We start from the raw sequence: 20,925 nt of genomic DNA, 5'->3' as shown, positions 1-20,925 counted from the left end.
ATTACATTTTTCTGGAGACAGTTCTGCTTTTTCACTCAGACTGGAGTGCAGTGGCATGATCATAACTTACTACCACCTTGAATTCCTGGGTTTGAGGGATCCTCCTGCCTCAGCCTCCCAAGTAGTTGGGACTACAGGCGCGCACATCGTACCTGGCTAAGTAAAAAAACAAAAATTTTTTTAGAGATGGGGTCTTACTATCTTGCCCAGGCTTATCTCAAACCGTGGGCTCAACTGATCCACTCACCTCAGCCTCTCAAAGCGCTGAGATTATAGGCATGAGTCACTGTACCCAGCCAAAATTTTAAAAAATTTTAGTAGGCTGGGCACGGTGGCTCACACCTGTAATCCTAGCACTTTGGGAGGCCGAGGCAGGCAGATCACAAGGTCAGGAAATCCAGACCATCCTGGCTAACGTGGTGAAACCCCATCTCTACAAAAAATTAGCCTGGCGTGGTGGCCTGTAGTCCCAGCTACTGGGGAGGCTGAGGCAGGAGAATGGCATGAACCTGGGAGGCGGAGCTTGCAGTGAGCCGAGATCGTGCCGCTGCACTCCAGCCTGGGTGACAGAGCAAGACACCGTCTCAAAAAAAAAAAATTTTTTTTAATGAGTATTTATAGTCCCAGGGACCTATGGGGACTCCTTCAGCATGTGCCACCACAGTCAGCTAATTTTTTGTATTTTAGTAGAGACGGGGTTCCAGGCTAGTCTTGAACTCCTGGCCTCAAGTGATCCACCCACCTCGGCCTCCCAAAGTGCTGATATTAACAAGCGAGCCACCGTACCTGGCCTGAGTGTTTAGATTTTTGTTGTCTTACTTTAGGGAATGTTGGGCTTTGTTCTGGTAGGCAGTTGCTTGTGGTTTAATTTGATCCTTCAGAGGCTAGGTTTTTCAATAGTGCTTTCTTGAGATATAATTCACATACCACAAAATTTACCCATTTAAAATGTACAATTCATCATATTTAGTGTATTCACAGAGTTGTCCATCCATCACCATGATCAATTTTAGGTCATTTTCATTGCCCTCAAAAGAAACCTTGCTGTTACCCTGCAGCCCTACCAGCCCCATCCCTAGACAACCACTAGTTTACTTTCTGTCTCTGTAGATTTATTCTGAACATTTTATAGAAATAGAATTACATAAGATGTGGTTTTTTGTGATGGTTTCTTTTTCTTTTTTTTTTTTTTTTTTTTTTTTGAGACAGTTTCGCTCTGGCGCCCAGGCTAGAGTGCAGTGGCGCGATCTCGGCTCACTGCAAGCTCTGCCTCCCAGGTTTACACCATTCTCCTGCCTCAGCCTCCTGAGTAGCTGGGACTACAGGCGCCCTTGCTAATATTTTGTATTTTTAGTAGAGGCAGGGTTTCACCGTGTTAGCCAGGATGGTCTCGATCTCCTGACCTTGTGATCCACCTGCCTCGGCCTCCCAAAGTGCTGGGATTACAGGCATGAGCCACTGCGCCTGCCGTGATGGTTTCTTTTACTTGGCATATTTTCAGGGTTCACCCATGTTGTAGCATCTCATTACTTCATTTTTATTACTGAATAATATTTGTATGCATATACCATATTTTATCCATTCATTAGTAGGTGGATGTTTGGATTGTTTCTACATTTTGACTATTATAAATAACGCTGCTATGGAAATTCATGTACAAGTGTTTCTGTAGACATATTTTCATTTCTCTTGGGTCTTTAACTAGATGTGGAATTGCTGGGCCATACAGTAACTCTAGGTTTAACATTTAGAGGAACTCCAGACTGTTTTCCAAAGTTACTACATCATTTACATTCCCACCAACGGTGTACAGAGAGCTTGTTTTCTTTACATTGTCACCAACACTCTGTATTGTCTGTCTTTCCAATTATAGCCATCCTAGTGGATGTGAAGTAGGATCTTCTTATTCTGTTGTTGATATGCATTTGCCTGATGGTTAATGATGTTGAGCCAGCCTATTCTATCCTAGAACAGCCACTCTTTTTGGGTATTTGTAGATCTCCTTTGGAGATAGATCTATTCAGATCCTTTGCCTAATTTTAAATTGTAGTATTTTTTTAATTAAGTTGTAATAGTTCTTTATTTTAGATACAAGTTTCTTAATAAGATATATGATTTGCAAATATTTTCTCCCATTCTCTGGGCTTTTTCACTTTCTTCATGGTGTTCTTTGAAGCACAAAAGTTTTAAATTTTGATGATGTCCATTTTGTCATTTTTTTTTCTTTTGTCCCTTGTGCTTTTGGTGTTGTATCTAAGAAACCATTGTCTAATTTCAAGGTCACAAAGACTTACACCTGTGTTTTTTGTTAGCAGTTTTATAGTTTAACTCTTACATTTGAGTTTTTGATCCATTTTGAGTTAAGTTTTTATGTGATATGAGATGGGGGTCCAGTTTCATTCTTTTGCATGTGAATATCCAGTTGTCTCAGCACGATTTCTTGGAAAGACTATTCTTTTTTCCATTGAGGGGTCCTGGAACCCTTGTCAAAAATCAGTTGACTGTATGTGTGAGGGTTTATTTCTTCTGTGTGTCTTTCCTGATGCTGGCTAGTATACTGTCTTGATTACTTTAGCTTTGTAGCAAGTTTTGAAATTGGGAAGAATGAGTCCTCCAACTTTGTCCTTCCTTTTCAAGATTGTTTTTGTTATTCTGTGTCCCTTGAATTACCATGGGAATTTTAGGGTTAGCTTGTTAGTTTCTGCAAAGAACTCACCTAGGGTTTTCATAGGGATGGTGTTGAATTTGTAGGTTAGTTTGGACTGTATTGCTGTATTGTCCTTTTTTTTTTTCTTTTTTGAGATGGAGTCTCGCTCTGTCACCCAGGCTGGAGTGCAGTGGCACAATCTCAGCTCACTGCAACCTCCGCCTCCCTGGTTCAAGCAATTCTCCTGCCTCTGCCTCCCAGGTAGCTGGGACTACAGGTGTGCACAACCATGCCCGGCTAATTTTTGTATTTTTAGTAGAGACAGGGTTTTGCCATGTTGGCCAGGCTGGTCTCGAGCTCTTGACCTCAGGTGATCCACCCACCCTGGCCCCTCAAAGTTCTGGGATTATAGGCATGAGCCACTGTGCTCGGCCTGTATTGCCATCTAAACAATAGTAACTGTTTTGATCTATGAACATGGGATGTCTTTCCATTTATTTAGGTTTTCTTTACTTTTAGCAATATTGTAATGTTTCTTAGTTTTGCACTTCTTTTGTTTTTATTCATAAGTACTTTTTCTTTTTGATGCTATTTTAAATGAAATTGTTGTACTGTTTTTTTTTTTTTTGAAACAGGGTCTCCCTATCACTCAGGCTGGAGAGCAGTGGTATGCAGTGGTATTATCACAGCTTATTATAGCCTGGACCTCCCAGGCTTAAGCAGTCCTCCCACCTCAGTCTCCGAAGTAGCTGGGACTTACAGGCACAAGCCACCATGGCCTGGCTAGTTTTTGTAGAAACTGGGTTTCACCATGTACTCCAGGTTGGTCTCGGGTTTCACCATGTACCCCAGGCTGGTCTTGAATTCCTGGACTCAAGAGATCCACCGGCCTCAGTCTCCCAGAGTGTTGAGATTACAGGTGTGAGCCACTGCACCCAGCCTCCTGGCTAATTTCTAAAATTTTTCGTAGAGACTCACTATGTTGCCCAGACTGGTCTCAAACTCCTGGGTTCAAGCAATCCTCCTGCCTCGGCCTCCCAAAGTGCTGGGATTATTACAGTTGTTTTTCTTTTTAAATTTTTATTTATTCATTTTTCTTCAACTTTTATTTTAGGATCATGTGCAGGATGTGCAGGTTTGTTAAATGTGTGCCATGGTGGTTTGCTGCACAGATCTTCTCATCACCTGTGTATTAAGCCCAGCATCCATTAGCTATAACTTTTGTTTTTTTTTTTTGAGATGGAGTCTCGCTCTGTTGCCCAGTCTGGAGTGCAGTGGCATTATGTCGGCTCACTGCAACCTCCACCTCCTCGGTTCAAGTGATTCTCCTGCCTCAGCCTCCTGAGTAGCTGGGATTACAGGTGCATTGCACCACACCCAGCTAATTTTTTTGTATTTTTAGTAGAGACGGGGTTTCATCATGTTGGTCAGGCTGGTCTCGAACTCCTGATCTTATGATCCACCCACCTCGGCTTCCCAAAGTGCTGGGATTACAGGCATGAGCCATCGCGCCTGGCCCCCTACCCTTTTTTTTTTTGAGCCTGCACTATTGCCCAGGCTGGAATGCACTGGGGTGATCTCAGTTCACTGCAACCTCTGCCTCCCAGGTTCTAGAGATTCTCTTGCCTCAGCCTCCTGATTAGCTGGGACTACAGACGCTCGCCACCACGCCTGGCTAATTTTTGTATTTTTAGTAGAGATGGGGTTTCACCATATTGACCAGGCCCATCTTGAACTCCTGATCTCAAGTGATCCACCCGCCTTGGCCTCCCAAAGTGCTGGGATTACAGGCGTGGGCCACTGTGCCTGACAGCTATTCTTCCTGATATTCTCCCCCCTCACCTCACAGGCCCCAGCGTGCATTGTTCCCCCCAACTGTGTGTTCATGTGTTCTCATCATTCAGCTCCCATTTATAATTGAGAACGTGCAGTATTTGGTTTTCTGTTCCTGCATTAGTGTTTTTCTTTATTTTTTTTTAATAATTGAGATAAAGTTCATATAACATGAAATTAACCATGGAATAGTTTTCTTAATATGCTCATTGCTGCTTTGCAGAAATACAATTGATTTTCTTTTTTTCTTTTTTTTTTTTTTGAGATAGAGTCTTGTTCTGTTGCCCAGGCTGGAGTGCAGTGGCGCGATCTCGGCTCACTGCAAGCTCCGCCTCCGGGTTCATGCCATTCTGCCTCAGCCTCCCGAGTAGCTGGGACTACAGGCACCCGCCACCAAGCCTGGCTAATTTTTTTGTATTTTTTTTTTAGTAGAGGCAGGGTTTCACCATGTTGGCCAGGATGGTCTCGATCTCCTGACCTCGTGATCCACCTGCCTCGGCCTCCCAAAGTGTTGGGATTACAGGCATGAGCCACGGCGCCCGGCTGATTTTCATATCTTAATCTTGTGTCCTGTAACCTTGCTGAATTTGTTTGTTAGAAGGTCATGAATCTGTCTACAGATGACCAAAGAGCATCTTTTTTATTTTGCATTTTTGGAGACAGGATTCTGCTCTGTTGCCCAGGCTGGAGTGCAGTGGCACGATCATAGCTTACTGCAGCCTCTGACTCCTAGGCTCAAGCAGTACTCCCACCTCAGCTTCCCAAGCAGCTGGGATTACAGGCATTTCCCACCGCACTCAGCTCAAAAGCACATCTCTAATGAAATTTTGATCCAGGGTGTTTGTAGGAGCAGGTGCTGTTCCATTTACATTTGTAGGTCCGTGTATATCATGTCACAGTCACCTTTGTTTATCATGATAGCTCTGAGTCACTTTGAAAATATCAGCTTATGTTCAATATTTTTTGTCTGAGGGACATTTGAGAAAGACAATTACAAATGGTTTTAACAGAAAAATATACCATTAATACTTGAATCTTAGTCTTTTGTTCTCTGGGAATTTTGTTTCTCCAGAAAGACAGTTCCCAGAGGTTTTAAATAACAAGTAGTACTCTTTTAAAAAAATCATTTAATTATCCAACTTTTATAATGCTATTATTGTAGCTTTATTTTGACCTAAATACCTTACAAATACCCTCTGTTATGGTTGATTCTCATCTGCAATTTTCTGCCCAGTCATCCAGACTTATTTTCTCCTTGAATCTTATTTTCTCCTTGGTTTAGCATTTCCTTACCTTGGCAGTCAAAATTCACATCTTTGAGATACCTGTCTTTTAATATCCTTGGGTTAAAGTATTGCCAAGAGTTCTTATCAAAGTCTAAGTCAGTCATATCTATTGCCTCCCTGTGGTCCATTGACTTAACAACCTTTTGAAAGTGGTGGGTAGAACCCCTCTGGATCCTTTTTGTAAATGGGAATAATCCTGGCCATCGTGGTCAGATTTTGGGCTTAATGACTTTTTATAATGACCCACTCCCCCTAAGACCCCTAAAAACAAACAGCTTGCTAGTTTATTGTAAAATTCTGATTCTGAAAAGCCATTTGATGTTATTTTTCTTTTCATTTTTTCAAAGACTATAGGGTTAATGCTTTATCCTGCATTAGGACTTTGACCTCTCTGTGTCTGTTTCATCATATGTAAAAGGGGGATGATTAATAATAGCTACCTAATGAGCTGTTGTGAGGATTAAATAAGATAATATAGATGAACACATGATAAATGTTCAATATGGGTTAGCTGTCATTATTTGGAGAATGGCACCCACCAGAACTGGGTGTGACGATTTCTATAGGACCCAGGTTCAACTCTTCAGATGTCTTTCTGATAAGAGTCCCAGTTTCCAAGAGCATTTTGCTCCAGGCTTTCAGGGCCCTCTGTCATTTAGTTTCTGACTTGTGTTATTTGCTAGTTGTATTATTTTTATTAGTTTTGTAACTCCTGCTGGATTGTAACGCTCGTGAGGGAGTGACTGTACATTACATATTACTTCATTTGAGAGTTCTTCCATCCGTCCCTCCATTCATTGAGTGAGGCAGCAGATACTTGTTCAGTGTCAACTGCATGGCAGCACTGTGCCTGGTACTGACTATATGACAAGTATCACAGTGTAGTTAAACCCTACTTTCTAGTAGCCCTGTACCTCTTTTCTTTCCTCCTCACCTTACCAAATGTCTGTGACCTTGGCCGCTTTAGTTCCACTAAGTAGTTGTTAAAGTTCTGAAATGTGTAGGGTGCAGTGGAGTGATGAGGAGGTCACAGGCTTCTCTGCAGTGAGAGGACAAGTATACAAGTAACTGTAAGATATCAGGAAGGTAATTATCTTGAGAAATACAGAGTTCTGTGTGAGCTATTGAGAGGTATGATGGGAGATATTATGTCAAGTTGCTGGGGTCTGGAAAATGTTTGAGAGGCTTGAGACAGTTGAGATGGATCTTGGAAGGATGGGTTGAATTTCTATCGGGGAGATAGGGCAGGTTGGACAAAATGTTTCAGATGGGTCAAAACCATGGAAAAGGCAAGGCAGGGAGAAATGAGAGTTGATACATAGCGGCCTGGGTTTATGAGAGAAGTTTTGGGGCTGGGAGTGTGCGCTGAGTGTTCATTGGGCAATGGGGAACCATTGAAGGCATATGAACCAGAAGTGGAAATATTGCAGTAGGAAGAGACAAAATGAGAAGGAAGGTCTAGTTAGGAGCCTATTGCCTCAGGTGCACTTATCTGGACCTAGTTGCCTAACCTGTAAAACAGGAATAGGATAACACATGGCCTGCCTGAAAGTGAACGTTTGCTGGTTGCATCTGTGCAACCTCTCCTGGCCTTATACCTACACTTCTTCTTATGTTTGGGAGTTGTCAGTGATCCTTAGGCCTGCAGTTCAGGTAAGCATATCAGTGGAGCACATGAACTTGGGTATATTCTGTATTTCTTTTCTTTTTCTTTTTTTTTTTTATTTATGAAGTATTTATTGATCATTCTTGGGTGTTTCTCGGAGAGGGGGATATGGCAGGGTCATAGGATAATAGTGGAGAGAAGGTCAGGAGATAAACACATGAACAAAGGTCTCTGGTTTTCCTAGGCAGAGGTCCCTGCGGCCTTCTGCAGTGTTTGTGCCCCTGGGTACTTGAGATTAGGGAGTGGTGATGACTCTTAAAGAGCATGCTGCCTTCAAGCATCTGTTTAACAAAGCACATCTTGCACCGCCCTGAATCCATTTAACCCTGAGTTGACACAGCACATGTTTCAGAGAGCACAGGGCTGGGGGAAAGACCATAGATCAACAGCATCCCAAGGCAGAAGAATTTCTCCTAGTCAGAACAAAAATGGAGTCTCCTATGCCCACCTCTTTCTACACAGACACAGCAACAATCTGATCTCTCCTTCCTTTCCCCACACTTCCCCCCCTTCTTTTCAACAAAACCGCCATCGTCCTCATGGCCCGCTCCCGATGGTCGCTGTCTCTTCGGAGTTGTTGGGTACACCTCCCAGATGGGGCGGCCGGGCAGAGGCGCTCCTCACCTCCCAGACAGGGCGGCCTGGCAGAGGCGCTCCTCACCTCCCAGACAGGGCGGCCGGGCAGAGGCGCTCCTCACCTCCCAGACAGGGCGGCCGGGCAGAGGCGCTCCTCACTTCCCAGACGGGGCCGCCGGGCAGAGGTGTTCCTCACTTCCCAGATGGGGCGGCCGGGCAGAGACGTTCCTCACCTCCCAGACGGGGCGGCCGGGCAGAGACGCTCCTCACTTCCTCCCAGACGGGGTGGCAGCCAGGCAGAGGCGCTCCTCACTTCCCAGACTGGGCGGCCGGGCAGAGGCGCTCCTTACCTCCCAGACGGGGTGGCCAGGCAGAGGCACTCCTCACTTCCCAGACGGGGTGGCGGCTGGGCAGAGGCTCTCCTCACTTCCCAGATGGGGCAGCCGGGCAGAGGCGCTCCTCACTTCCTCCCAGATGGGGTGGCGGCCAGGCAGAGGCACTCCTCACTTCCCAGATGGGGTGGCCAGGCAGAGGCGCTCCTCACTTCCCAGATGGGGCGGCCGGGCAGAGGTGCTCCTCACTTCCTCCCAGACGGGGTGGCGGCCGGGCAGAGGCGCTCCTCACCTCCCAGACGGGGTGGCCAGGCAGAGGCGCTCCTCACTTCCCATACGGGGTGGCGGCTGGGCAGAGGCGCTCCTCACTTCCCAGATGGGGCAGCCAGGCAGAGGCGCTCCTCACTTCCTCCCAGATGGGGTGGCGGCCAGGCAGAGGCACTCCTCACTTCCCAGACGGGGTGGCCGGGCAGAGGCGCTCCTCACTTCCCAGACGGGGCGGCCGGGCAGAGGTGCTCCTCACTTCCTCCCAGACGGGGTGGCGGCCGGGCAGAGGCGCTCCTCACCTCCCAGACGGGATGGCCAGGCAGAGGCGCTCCTCACCTCCCATACGGGGTGGCGGCCGGGCAGAGGCGCTCCTCACCTCCCAGACGGGGCGGCCGGGCAGAGGCGCTCCTCACCTCCCAGACAGTGCGGCCGGGCAGAGGTGCTCCTCATCTCCCAGACGAGGCGGCCGGGCAGAGGTGCTCCTCACTTCCTCCCAGATGGGGTGGCGGCCGGGCAGAGGCGCTCCTCACCTCCCAGACGGGGTGGCCAGGCAGAGGCGCGCCTCACTTCCCAGATGGGGCAGCCGGGCAGAGGCGCTCCTCACGTCCTCCCAGACGGGGTGGCGGCCAGGCAGAGGCGCTCCTCACCTCCCAGACGGGGCAGCCGGGCAGAGGTGCTCCTCATCTCCCAGACGGGGCAGCCGGGCAGAGGTGCTCCTCACTTCCTCCCAGATGGGGTGGCGGCCGGGCAGAGGCACTCCTCACCTCCCAGACGGGGCAGCCGGGCAGAGGCGCTCCACACATCCCAGACGATGGGCGGCCGGGCAGAGACGTTCCTCACTTCCTATACGGGATGGTGGCCGGGCAGAGGCGCTCCTCACTTCCCAGATGGGGCGGCCGGGCAGAGAGGCTCCTCACATCCCAGACGATGGGCGGCCAGGCAGAGACGCTCCTCACTTCCTAGACGGGGTGGCGGCGGGGCAGAGGCTGTAATCTTAGCACTTTAAGAGGCCAAGGCAGGAGGCTGGTAGGTGGAGGTTGTAGCGAGCCGAGATCACGCCACTGCACTCCAGCCTGAGCACCATTGAGCATTGAGTGAGCGAGACTCCATCTGCAATCCCAGCACCTCGGGAGGCCGAGGCAGGCAGATCACTCGAGGCCAGGAGCTGGAGACCAGCCCGGTCAACACGGCGAAACCCCGTCTCCACCAAAAATACAAAAACCATTCAGGCGTGGCGGCGTGCGCCTGCAATCTGAGGCACTCGGCAGGCCGAGGCAGGAGAGTCACAGGAGCCTGAGGCAGGGAGGTTGCAGCGAGCCGAAATCACGGCAGTACAGTCCAGCTTCGGCAACAGAGGGAGACTGAAAAAAGAAGGAGAGGGAGACCAAAGAAAGGGGAGAGGGAGACGGAGAGGGAGAGGGAGACCGGAGAGGGAGAGGGAGACCGGAGAGAGAGAGGGAGAGGGAGACCGGAGAGGGAGAGGGAGAGGGAGACCGGAGAGGGAGAGGGAGACCGGAGAGGGAGAGGGAGAGGGAGAGGGAGAGGGAGACCGGAGAGGGAGAAGGGAGAGGGAGACCGGAGAGGGAGACCGGAGAGGGAGAGGGAGAGGGAGAGGGAGACCGGAGAGGGAGAGGGAGAGGGAGACCGGAGAGGGAGAAGGAGAGGGAGACCGGAGAGGGAGAGGGAGAGGGAGAGGGAGACCGGAGAGGGAGACCGGAGAGGGAGAGGGAGAGGGAGAGGGAGACCGGAGAGGGAGAGGGAGACCGGAGAGGGAGAGGGAGACCGGAGAGGGAGAGGGAGAGGGCTGCTTTTTCTTTTTCTTCTTTTTTTTGTTTGGAGATAGGGTCTTGCTTTGCCACCAAAGCTGGAGTGTAGTAGTGTGATCACAGCTCACTGCAGCCTCAACCTGCTGGGCTCAAGTGATCCTCTAGCAATCTTCCCTCCTCGGCCTCCCGAGCATCTAGGACTACAGGGGCATGCCACCGTGCCTGGCTAATTTTAAAATTTTTTGTAGAGACAGGGTCTTGCCATGTTGCCCAGTCTGGTCTTGAACTCCTGGGCTCAAGCAGCCCTCCTGCCTCAGCCTCCCAAATTGCTGGGATTACAGGCGTAAGCCACCATGCCTGGCCGTGTTTTTTTCTGATTCTAAAGTTATCAATATTTTTTATAGAAAATATGGGAAATACAGAAAAGAATAAAGAAGGAAATAAATATTGTCTGTAATTTTTTTTTTTTTTTTTTTTTGAGACGGAGTCTCACTCTGTCGCCCAGGCTGGAGTGCAGTGGCGCAGTCTCGGCTCACTACAAGCTCCACCTCCTGGGTTCATGCCATTCTCCTGCCTCAGCCTCCCAAGTAGCTGGGACTATAGGCGCATGCCACCACGCCTGGCTAATTTTTTGTATTTTTAGTAGAGATGAGGTTTCACTGTGGTCTCAATCTCCTGACCTCGTGATCCGCCCGCCTTGGCCTCCCAAAGTGCTGGGATTACAGGCGTGAGCCACTGCGCCCGGCCTCCTTTTTTTTTTTTTTTTTTTTTTTTGAGACAGAGTCTTGCTCTGTGGCCCAGGCTGGAGAGTGCAGTGGCACAATCTCGGCTCACTGCTATCTCCAGCTCCTGGGTTCAAGCAATTCTTTTGCCTCAGCCTCCCGAGTAGCTGGGATTATAGGCCCAGGCCACCACACCCGGCTGATTTTTGTATTTTTAGTAGAGATGGAGTTTTGCCATGTTGGCCAGGATAGTCTCGAACTCCTGGCCTCATGTGATCCGCCCACCTCAACCTCCCAAAGTGCTGGGATTACAGGTGTTAACCACGGTGCCCGGCCTATTGCCTGTAATCTGATTACTCAGTTTGGTACTTTTCTTGATAGGCAGTCCAGTAGGCTCTGAGTTTTGTTTAATTACCTGTGACCAATTACAGTAGTTTTCTATTACTACTGTAAATAAATTGCCACAGACTTGTTAGAATAACACGTTTATAATTTTACAGTTCTGTAGATTAGAAACCCAACCTATGTTTCACTGGACTGAAATCAAGGTGATGGCAGGGCTATGTATCTTTTTAGAGACCCTAGGGGAGAACTCATTTCCAAGTCTTTTTCATTTTTTTTTTAATATGTATATATTGAGATGGGGTCTTGCTCTGCTGCCCAGGCTGGAGTGCAGTGGCGCAATCTCAGCTCACTGCAACCTCTGCCTCCTGGGTTCAAGCAATTCTCCTGCCTCAGCATCCCGAGTAGCTGGGACTACAGGCACCTGCCATGGGGCCTGCCACCATGCCCGGCTAATTTTTGTATTTTTAGTAGAGATGGGGTTTCACAATGTTGGCTAGGCTGGTCTTGAACTCCTAACCTCAGGTGATCCACCCACTTCGGCCTCCCAAAGTGCTGGGATTACAGGTATGAGCCATCGCACCCAGCCATCATTTCCAAGCCTTTTACAGCTCCTAGAGCTGCCCACATTCCTTGATTCCTGGCCCCTTCCTTCATCTTCAAAGGGAGCAATGGTTGGCCAAGCCCCCATCTCACATCACTCTGACTCCCTCTTCTGCCTCTCTCTTCTCCTTTTAATGACCTTTGTGATTGCCCTGGGCCTATCTAAATAATCCAGGATAATCCTTCTATTTCAAGGTTCTTAATTTAATTAGATCTGGAAGGTCTCTTTTGCCATGTAAAGTAACATATTCACAAGTTCCAGGGGATTGAGGGTGTGGACATCTTTGAGGTGCCATTATTCTGCCTACCATGCAAGTGTAGTGCATAAATCATGGAATCATTACATGGATCTCTGAGTTAGTTGTTCTTTTTGGTATCTTCGCTTCACATTTAAAGCTATGCCTAGCTTCTAAAGTAATTTCTGAATGGTCACAGATTATTTCTATTTAAATGTTTTTAGTTGAGTGGGGATAGGGGAGGAAGGTCTGAAGTCAGAGTACCCCAGAGCCCCTCTGGGCATTTGAAGGAGAGGAGGCCCTGGCAGTCCAGAGGAATTGAGGATGGTAAAAAATGCTGCCTTCAGTTCTTTTTACTGGGTGGAGTGACAGCTGCACTGGCAGTATGGCTAAACTGTGTTGATGATGCTGAATTCTGATCCTGGGATATTGTTAGAGCCCAACCCAGGGCACCTGGCCTGAGAGAGGAAATCCATGCTTATGCTTTATGTAAAAAAGAAAGCCTTGGTGGCCAGGTGTGGTGGCTCATGCATGTAATCTCAGCACTCTGGGAGGCCGAGGTGTGCGGATCACCTGAGATAAGGAGTTTGAGACCAGACATCTTGGTTTTGGTGGGTTTTAGCTGGCTTCTTTACTGCAGCCTGTTTTATCGGCAAGGTCTTTATGACTTGTATCTTGTGTTGACTTCCTGTCTCACCCTGTGACTTAGAATACCTGAACTGTCTGGGATTGTAGCCCAGTAGGTCTCAGCCTCATTTTACCCAGCCCCTATTCAGGATGGAGTTGGTCTGGTTCACACGCCTCTGACAATAGCTGATTAATTTTGTTATTTTTTTGTAGAGACAGGGTCTTACTATGTTGCCCAGGCTGGTCTCAAACTCCTGGGCTCAAGTGATCCTCCTGCCTCGGCCTTCCAAAGTGCTGGGATTACAGGCATGAGCCTTGCACCTGGCCTGGATACTTTCTAGTTGTGGTAAAGAGGCAACTAAAGTAATCTCTCCCTTGCTTCCATATCCTGTCCATCATCAAGTCCTGTTAACTCTTCCTCCAAAACATATCCTGAACTGGTCTGTTTCTGTCTCTACTCGTCGATTGCTGCCATGCTAACATCTTCGCCTCAGCTGCTGCAGGGGTCTCCTCACCTGTCTCTGTTTTCACTCTTGTCCTCCAAAATCCATTTTCTGTGCATCAGCCAGAGGGATTCTTCTAGACTTCAGTTCTAAACTTGATGCCCTAAGGCCTTCATGTGTTTGTTATTAGGATACAATTCAGGCTTCTGACCTGGCCTGTGGGGCCCTCTGGGGACCTTCTCTGCCTGGGCCTGAACTCCTGGGCCTCCTTGCTTCCTCTTTTCCACTGTGCTGCTGCAGCAGCAGCCTTTCCTGATTTGTCCTGGCTTCCTTCTTGATCAGATCCCAATTTAAGGAACCATCTTAGAGAGGCCCTCCCTGATCACATCAAAAGTTGTGTTTCAGGCACTATTGTTGGAGAAATAATGATGTTATGCCAATTTTGACGAGTTTTCAAGTCTCGGTGCTGTCTTCTAGCACGTTAGTTTCATCTGCCAGGTTTGTAGTGAATGTATCTTCTGTGTTTTAGTGCAGGGTATTGATAAAGTATTGCACAGGACAGAGCAAAGTACATAGGCTTTGATAGGGCCACTTCTTCCCTGTGCTTCAGTGTTGACTCGTTAATCAGCATTCTTTAAATCTCATTGCCTGCTTTTGCCTTCCACTAGCATATCCAGTAACAATAGATAATGTTTATTGAGCACTTACTATGTGCTGTGCTCAGTCCCAACTGCTTCACACATTTAATTTTTTTTTTGAGACGGAGTCTTGCTCTGTCGCCCAGGCTGGAGAGTGCAGTGGCGCCATCTCGGCTCTCTGCAACCTCCGCCTTCTGGGTTCAAGCAATTCTCCCGCCTCAGCCTCCTGAGTAGCTGGGATTACAGGCGCTCGCCACCATGCCTGGCTACATTTTGTATTTTTAGTAGAGATGGGGTTTCACCATATTGGCCAAGCTGGTCTCAAACTTCTGACCTCGTGATCCGCCTGCCTCGGCCTACCAAAGTGCTGGGATTACAGGCGTGAGCCACCGCTCCTGGCCATGCATTTGATTTTTTAAAAGAGTCAGTGAGGCATTGTTACTGCAGGTTGGTTTGGGTAACCTGTTCTTGGTCAAGGGGTGGGAACACCCACTTAGACTGTCCTAACACCAAAATGCAAACTTTAGCCATTGTGTCTTACCCCCTCTGAGTATACACAGTTTTAACCTTCAGCTCATATTACTCAGAGTTTATGTGTTTTGAGGGGCATGTGTACAATCGTTTCAGCAGCTGGAGATGTCCTGTGATCTTTTAACTGAAAAAAAAATATGACTTATTGGTTACATGGACTCTTTGGGGTTTATGGCAGTGTTTTTGTTTGTTTGTTTGTTTGTCTGTTTTTGAGACACAGTCTTGCTGTGTCACCCAGGCTGGAGTGCAGTGGCACGATCTTGGCTTACTGCAACCTCTATCTCCTGGGTTCAAGTGATTCTTCTGCCTCAGCCTCCCAAGTAGCTGGGATGATAGGCACGCGTCACCACGCCTGGCTAATTTTTGTATTTTTAGTAGAGACGGGGTTTCACCATGTTGGCCAGGCTGGTCTTGAACTCCTGACCTCAGGTGATCCACCTGTCTTGGCCTCCCAAAGGGTTGAGATTACAGGTGTGAGCCACTGCACCTGGCCTATTTTTTATTTTTATTTATTTAAGAGAGAGGATCTCACTATGTTGGCCAGGCTAGTCTTAAACTCCCAACTCAAGTTATCCTCCCACCTCAGCCTCCTGAATAGCTGGTACTATAGGCATTGGACACTGCACTCAGCTTGCTTTATTTTGAATGTGGTTTTCTATTTTGTAGAGCTGTTTTTGGGGGGTCTCATTTTGTAGGTCCAAAAGCTTCTTTGCATGTGTCCAGTGGATTTCCATGGGATCTTCCAGTTAGATGAAAGACGGAGAGATGCAGTGATTGCATTGGGCATTTTTCTGATTGAATCTGATCTTCAGGTAAGTCTTCATGAAATTAAAAGTTTCTTCATTATAAAAGGGGGTGTAGTGAGTGTTTAAGTTTGTATCTGCTTATATTTACCTAAAGCATTACTAGAAGAATACATTTGGACCTAATCAAAGTGGTTAGTGGAGAGAGTAGGACAAGGTGGGAATGAGACTTCCTAATGTAAAACTTCTTAGAAAATTTGAGTTTTTTAGAATTGTGTGCATATATTATGTTGTAAAAAAAGTGTTTTTTTGTTTGTTTGTTTGTTATTATGTGCCACAGAGTAAGTTAAAATGCTTTGAGAAGTAATTGTATGCCTTCCAGGGTAGGTTTGGTTTTCAAGCTCAGGTAAAATGCTCATCAGTCAGACTCAGGGGTATTGTATTTCTCCTTCCAAAAGGACAAAATCATTTTAGGTAATTTTGATATAATATCATCTTTTTCAAAATTGGCGATGATGTATATAAACTTTTAGAGTATATATCAGTGTATCTTTTTTTTTTCTGGAGATGGAGTCTTGCTTTGTTGCCCAGGCTGGAGTGCAGTGGTGCAATCTCGGCTCACTGCAACCTCCACCTCCAGGGTTCAAGTGATTCTCCTGCCTCAGCCTCCTGAGTAGCTGGGATTACAGGCACCAGCCACCACTCCTGGCTAATTTTTGTGTATTTTTAGTAGAGACAGGGTTTCTCCATGTTGGGCAGGCTGGTCTCAAACTCGTGACCTCAGGTAATCCACCTGCCTCTGCCTCCCAAAGTGTTAGGATTATAGGTGTGAGCCACGTGTGAGCCATCATGCCTGGTCTCAGTGTACCTTTTAATAGGGACTTAAAAGCTAGCCCTGTAGCTCCAACAAAAAAATAGTGTGACTGTTGTGTATGTGTATTTTTATATTTACCAAAGCAATTTAAACAAATGATTGATCATTGGATATTGAATCTTTTATTTATTTATTTTTATCATTACTAGATACTGTTTCTAAATTCCAAGTTAATTATGCTGTGTTAGGTAGATAAAGATGTTAGATATTTGAATATTTATCTAGAAAAGGTTGCTTCCATCTCCTGGAAATTTTGCTGTAATAAGCATTAATATTTTGACAGTATTTGTACATTTGAAACAAATAAGAATTTTAATTATAGAGCAGTATTTTAATAATTAAATAGGTTACCTGATCAAGGTTACATAAAAAACCAAAATTAGATACATAAGCTGCATTTTGGCTTTTCTTTTGCTATCTATTTATTTAGTCTTAGAAACAGAGTGTCACTCTATCGCCTAGGCTGGAGTGCAGTGGCACAGTCATTATTTAATGCAGCCTGGAACTCCTGGGCTCAAGGGATTCTCCCATCTCAGCCTCCTGAGCAGCTGGGATTATAGGCATTGGCATGATTTTTTAATTTTCTGTAGAAATGAGGGTCTTGCTATGTTGCCCAGGTTGATCTCCAACCCTGGTCTCAAGTGATCCTCGTGCCTAGGCCTCCCAAAGTGCTGGGATTACAGGCATGTGCCACCATACACAGCCTGCCTGTTTATTTATAAATGTGAAAAGAAAGAAAACCAGTTTTTTCTGTTTACCATATCCTACATAAATATAAAATGAATTATAAAGGGCAAAACATAATTTTAAAAAAATTTATAAGAAACTGTCGTTGTTCGAATGTGGATTACTTGATAATATCTTTGGCAAACACGTTTCTTGATAGATTTACCTGTAAGTCCTGAAAGTGTTGTACTTGTATTAGACTTCTTAAGATGACAACAAATAGATGAGCACAAGTTACTTTTGGTGTCATTCAGGTTCTGGGTAAGGACTAGCAGGGTTCCAGGTGGCATGTGATGTTGTCCCTTGGACCATAGAGTTTGCCTATATGCAGGGCAGCCCACCGGCCTCGTATATACTAGGAGAGAAGCCTAGCATGCTTTGCCAGCCCCCTGAGAAAGCCCTAGGGACCACCTTGGTTTACCTGGCGCTTATATTCCTTGCTTCCCTCCAGGATGGGCTGTGCATTGACCTCCTTCCGGTCCCAGCAGTGGGCTACCATGGTAGCAGCTGTGGCCAGAGGAGCTGAGGTGGTTTTACTCACCCTGTGCTGCTAATGTCATCACAGTTTATATAGGAAAGAGCCATCTGGAGCCACTTCCTCTGCAGGAGGCCATGTGGTTCAGCCCTTATGGAGTTTTGTTCCTGTCAGTACACTAGGATCCTCGACAGATGTCTTAGCCAGTTCCTTTTTATAGTTTAGAGAAAAAACTTTTGTTTTTGATAAAGTTCTTTGTTTTTGGTTATCTATTATGTATAACAAACTCCCCCCAAACTTAGTGCTTAATACATCTTTTTGTTTGATTCATGAATCTGCAATTTAGACAGGGCTCAACTAACTCCATTTAGCGTCGGTTGGGGTGGCTCAAAAGCTGGGGGCTGGAATCACCTGAAGTCTCATTCATGGGTCTTATCACAGCATAGCGTCTAGGTTCCAGGGCAAATGTCCTGAAAAAGAGCCAGGTGGAAGCTGCATGCCTTCTGCCATGTTTTTTTTTGTTGTTTTTTTGTTTTGTTTTGTTTTGTTTTTTTGAAACGGAGTCTCTCTCTGTCGCCCAGGCTGGAGTGCAGTGGTGCCATCTAGGCTCACTGCAAGCTCTGCCTCCTGGGTTTACTTACGCCATTATCATGCCTCAGCCTCCCAAGTAGCTGGGACTACAGGCGCCCACCACCATGCCCAGCTAATTTTTTGTATTTTTAGTAGAGAAGGGGTTTCACCATGTTAGCCAGGATGGTCTCGATCTCCTGACCTCGTGATCTGCCTGCCTTGGCCTCCCAAAGTGCTGGGATTACAGGTGTGAGCCACCGCACCCAGCCACCTTCTGCCATGCTTTTATGTTTTAATTTTTTTCGAGACAGGATTTCACTCTCTTGCCCAGGTTGGAGTTCAGTGGCACAATCTTGACTTACCGCAGCCTTCACCTCCCATGCTAAAGCGATCCTCCCACCCCAGTCTCCCGAGTAGCTGGGACTACAGGCACGTGCCACTGCACCCAGTTAATACTTGTATTTTTAGTAGAGACAGGGTTTTGCCATGTTGGTCACCTGGGTCTCGAATTCCTGAGCTCAAGTGATCCACCTGCCTGGGTCTCCCAAAGTGCTGGGATTGTGGGTGTGAGCCACTATGAGCCACTATGCCTGGCTGCAGCCATATTTTTGAAACTACTATGTGGTTTGTCAGCATTTCAAAACATCAAATAGTACTCCTCTTCTCTAGAGCACACTTCTTCTCTGGAGCACATCTAATCCTTAACTGGAACAGCTGTAAATAAGGAAATAGCTCCAAAAGCCAATGATGGAAGATTATGAAGCTATATGTTGGTGTTGATTGGCTAGTTCAGAAATTAGAGGAAAGTAAAATTTTTCACTGGGCTAAAGTTGGCTATAAAGTCTGATGCTCAACTTGAGAAGAGCAAGAGGAAACATGAAGTAGAAAATTAAAAAAAAAAACAAAAACAAGGAAAATGGACAAGGGACATGAACAGAAAAAAGTATCACCCAGTTGAGATGCCCACATTAGGAGCTTCTCTCCATCCCTAGGATCTTATTCTGGGGCTCCTGGATGGGTTTTGGGGCTCTAAACCATTCTCACTGAAGACAGCTTTGAGTGCGTACACACATGTACCTCCTGGAGAGGCCCAGCCCCCAGAAGAGTCCTGAGCAGGCTGGACCCTCAGCTCCAGAAGGCAGGTGTGAACCCTACCTTAGGCTCCTGTGGTACAGGTTGATGGGACAGCCTCTGGACTCTGCAATGTGAAAACGGGAATGGAGTGATGCCATGTGAATTTACATGTACTTTACATTATCCCTGGAGAATCTCTGAGATGATTAGGATGTGGATGTGCTTTGCTTTGGGCTTAATCTGGGCTAAAAAGCTGCCAATCACTTATTTTATTAAATCTAATTTCTTCTTCTTATTATTTTTTAGCACAAAGATTGTGTGGTTCCTTACCTTCTTCGACTTCTCAAAGGTCTTCCAAAAGTGTATTGGGTAGAAGAAAGCACAGCTCGGAAAGGCAGAGGTAATTGTATATAATGTTTTCCCTGAATATAAGAGAAAATATACATGTTCAGTGTCTGTAGGATCAAGTGTTTATTCATACTGACACATTAGATGCATCTTGTCTCACTCCTGGCTGTGAAACAACTGCCTGCAGCATTGTGGGCTGAGCTTACATCCATGTGTTGGCCACAGCCCATGGATGAGTTGGGGAGAAGGTAGGCCTGGGTAGGCCAGCTTTCCATTGCATTGTTCTGAGAGTGAGCAAGAACGTTGAGACCTTCAAGAACCTTTTCTCATGTCTCATTGGCCAGAATTGGGTCATCTGCCTGTCCCCAAATCAGTCACTGTTACCCTTAGAATTTATAGGCTCACTCCTGGAGTGACGTCAGTTTTCCAGATTATATTGCTGCTGCTCAAAAAGGGTGAGATGGAGGTTGGGGAACCAACAGCAATGTTCACTGTAAATAGTTTCATCACTTTGTTTCTAAGTTCCAGTTAAACTTTGCACCTTTAGAAACGGAATGAATTGGCTGGTATGGTGGCTCACTCCTGTAATTGTAGCACTCTGGGAGGCCGAGGTGGGCAGATCGTTTGAGCTCAGGAGTTTAAGACTAGTCTGGGTTGGCCGGGCATGGTGGCTGACGCCTGTAATCCCAGCACTTTGGGAGGCCGAGGCGGGTGGATCACGAGGTCAGGAGTTCAAGACCAGCCTGGCCAATATGGTGAAACTCCATCTCTACTAAAAGTACAAAAATTAGCCGGGCACAGTGGTGTGTGCCTGTAGTCCCAGCTACTCGGGAGGCTGAGGCAGAAGAATTGCTTGAACCCGGGAGGCAGAGGTTGCAGTGAGCCGAGATATGCTACTGCACTCCAGCCTGGGCGACAGCGCGAGACTCCGTCTCAAAAAAAAAAAAAAAACAGAAACCAAAACTAGTCTGGGCAACATGGCCCAGTCTGCTAAAGATGGGTTTTGCTGTTCTCATTAACATTCTGGGCCCTGCAACAGCACCGCCACTGGCATGAACACATGCACAGAGGTCACCAGCTCCAACTCTGTGCTACCACTGCCATTGGTGCAAATGTGCACACAGACCCCAACGGCCGTGCACCACTGCTGCTGCCAATGCCCACACAGAGGCAGGCAGCCCCAGGCCTCCCAGCACCCCGCCTCAGCCAATGAGCGTGCACCCCATTGCACTGCTGGTGCTGCTGGCACAAGCAAATAGGCTGCCACTATCCGACAGAGTGCTTTGGCTGGCACTACCCTTTAGAGTGTTGTGGCTATGGCCCAAGAACACCTCAACCCCTCCAGTGCTGCATGTTCTCAACCTCAGAGAGCCAGAAAACAAAGCTGAGTGCCCAATACCAGCCCCCCAGTGTTGGAGGACACAGCCCAGGAGTGCTGAGCTGAGCCTTAGTCCCCCATGCTGAGCTGAGCCTTAGTCCCCCAAAAATCTGCCAGAAATGAAGCCAGTCGACTGAACCCAATCAAACCCCCAAAGACATCAAAGAAGATAAAAGCACCACCCCCAAAAAAATCCATCCAAAGGACAGCAGCTTCAAAGAT

General features: G+C 47.0%; 1 protein-coding gene across 2 annotated transcripts in view; it reads left to right on the top strand.

Annotated features, from left to right (window-relative positions):
* Positions 1-20,925, top strand: part of PI4KA (phosphatidylinositol 4-kinase alpha) — a 155,162-nt gene that overhangs the window by 7,702 nt on the left and 126,535 nt on the right. For both annotated transcript variants that reach the window (XM_024240188.3, XM_054543085.2), the window contains exons 2-3: positions 15,211-15,327; positions 19,284-19,377. In XM_024240188.3, coding sequence (XP_024095956.3) covers positions 15,211-15,327; positions 19,284-19,377 — 211 coding nt within the window. The remainder of the gene's footprint in view (positions 1-15,210; positions 15,328-19,283; positions 19,378-20,925) is intronic.

Source organism: Pongo abelii, chromosome 23, assembly GCF_028885655.2.
Source record: "Pongo abelii isolate AG06213 chromosome 23, NHGRI_mPonAbe1-v2.0_pri, whole genome shotgun sequence".
NCBI lineage: Eukaryota > Metazoa > Chordata > Mammalia > Primates > Hominidae > Pongo > Pongo abelii.
Note: the sequence above shows the minus strand (reverse complement) of the source record. Positions and strands in the feature narration are given on the sequence as shown.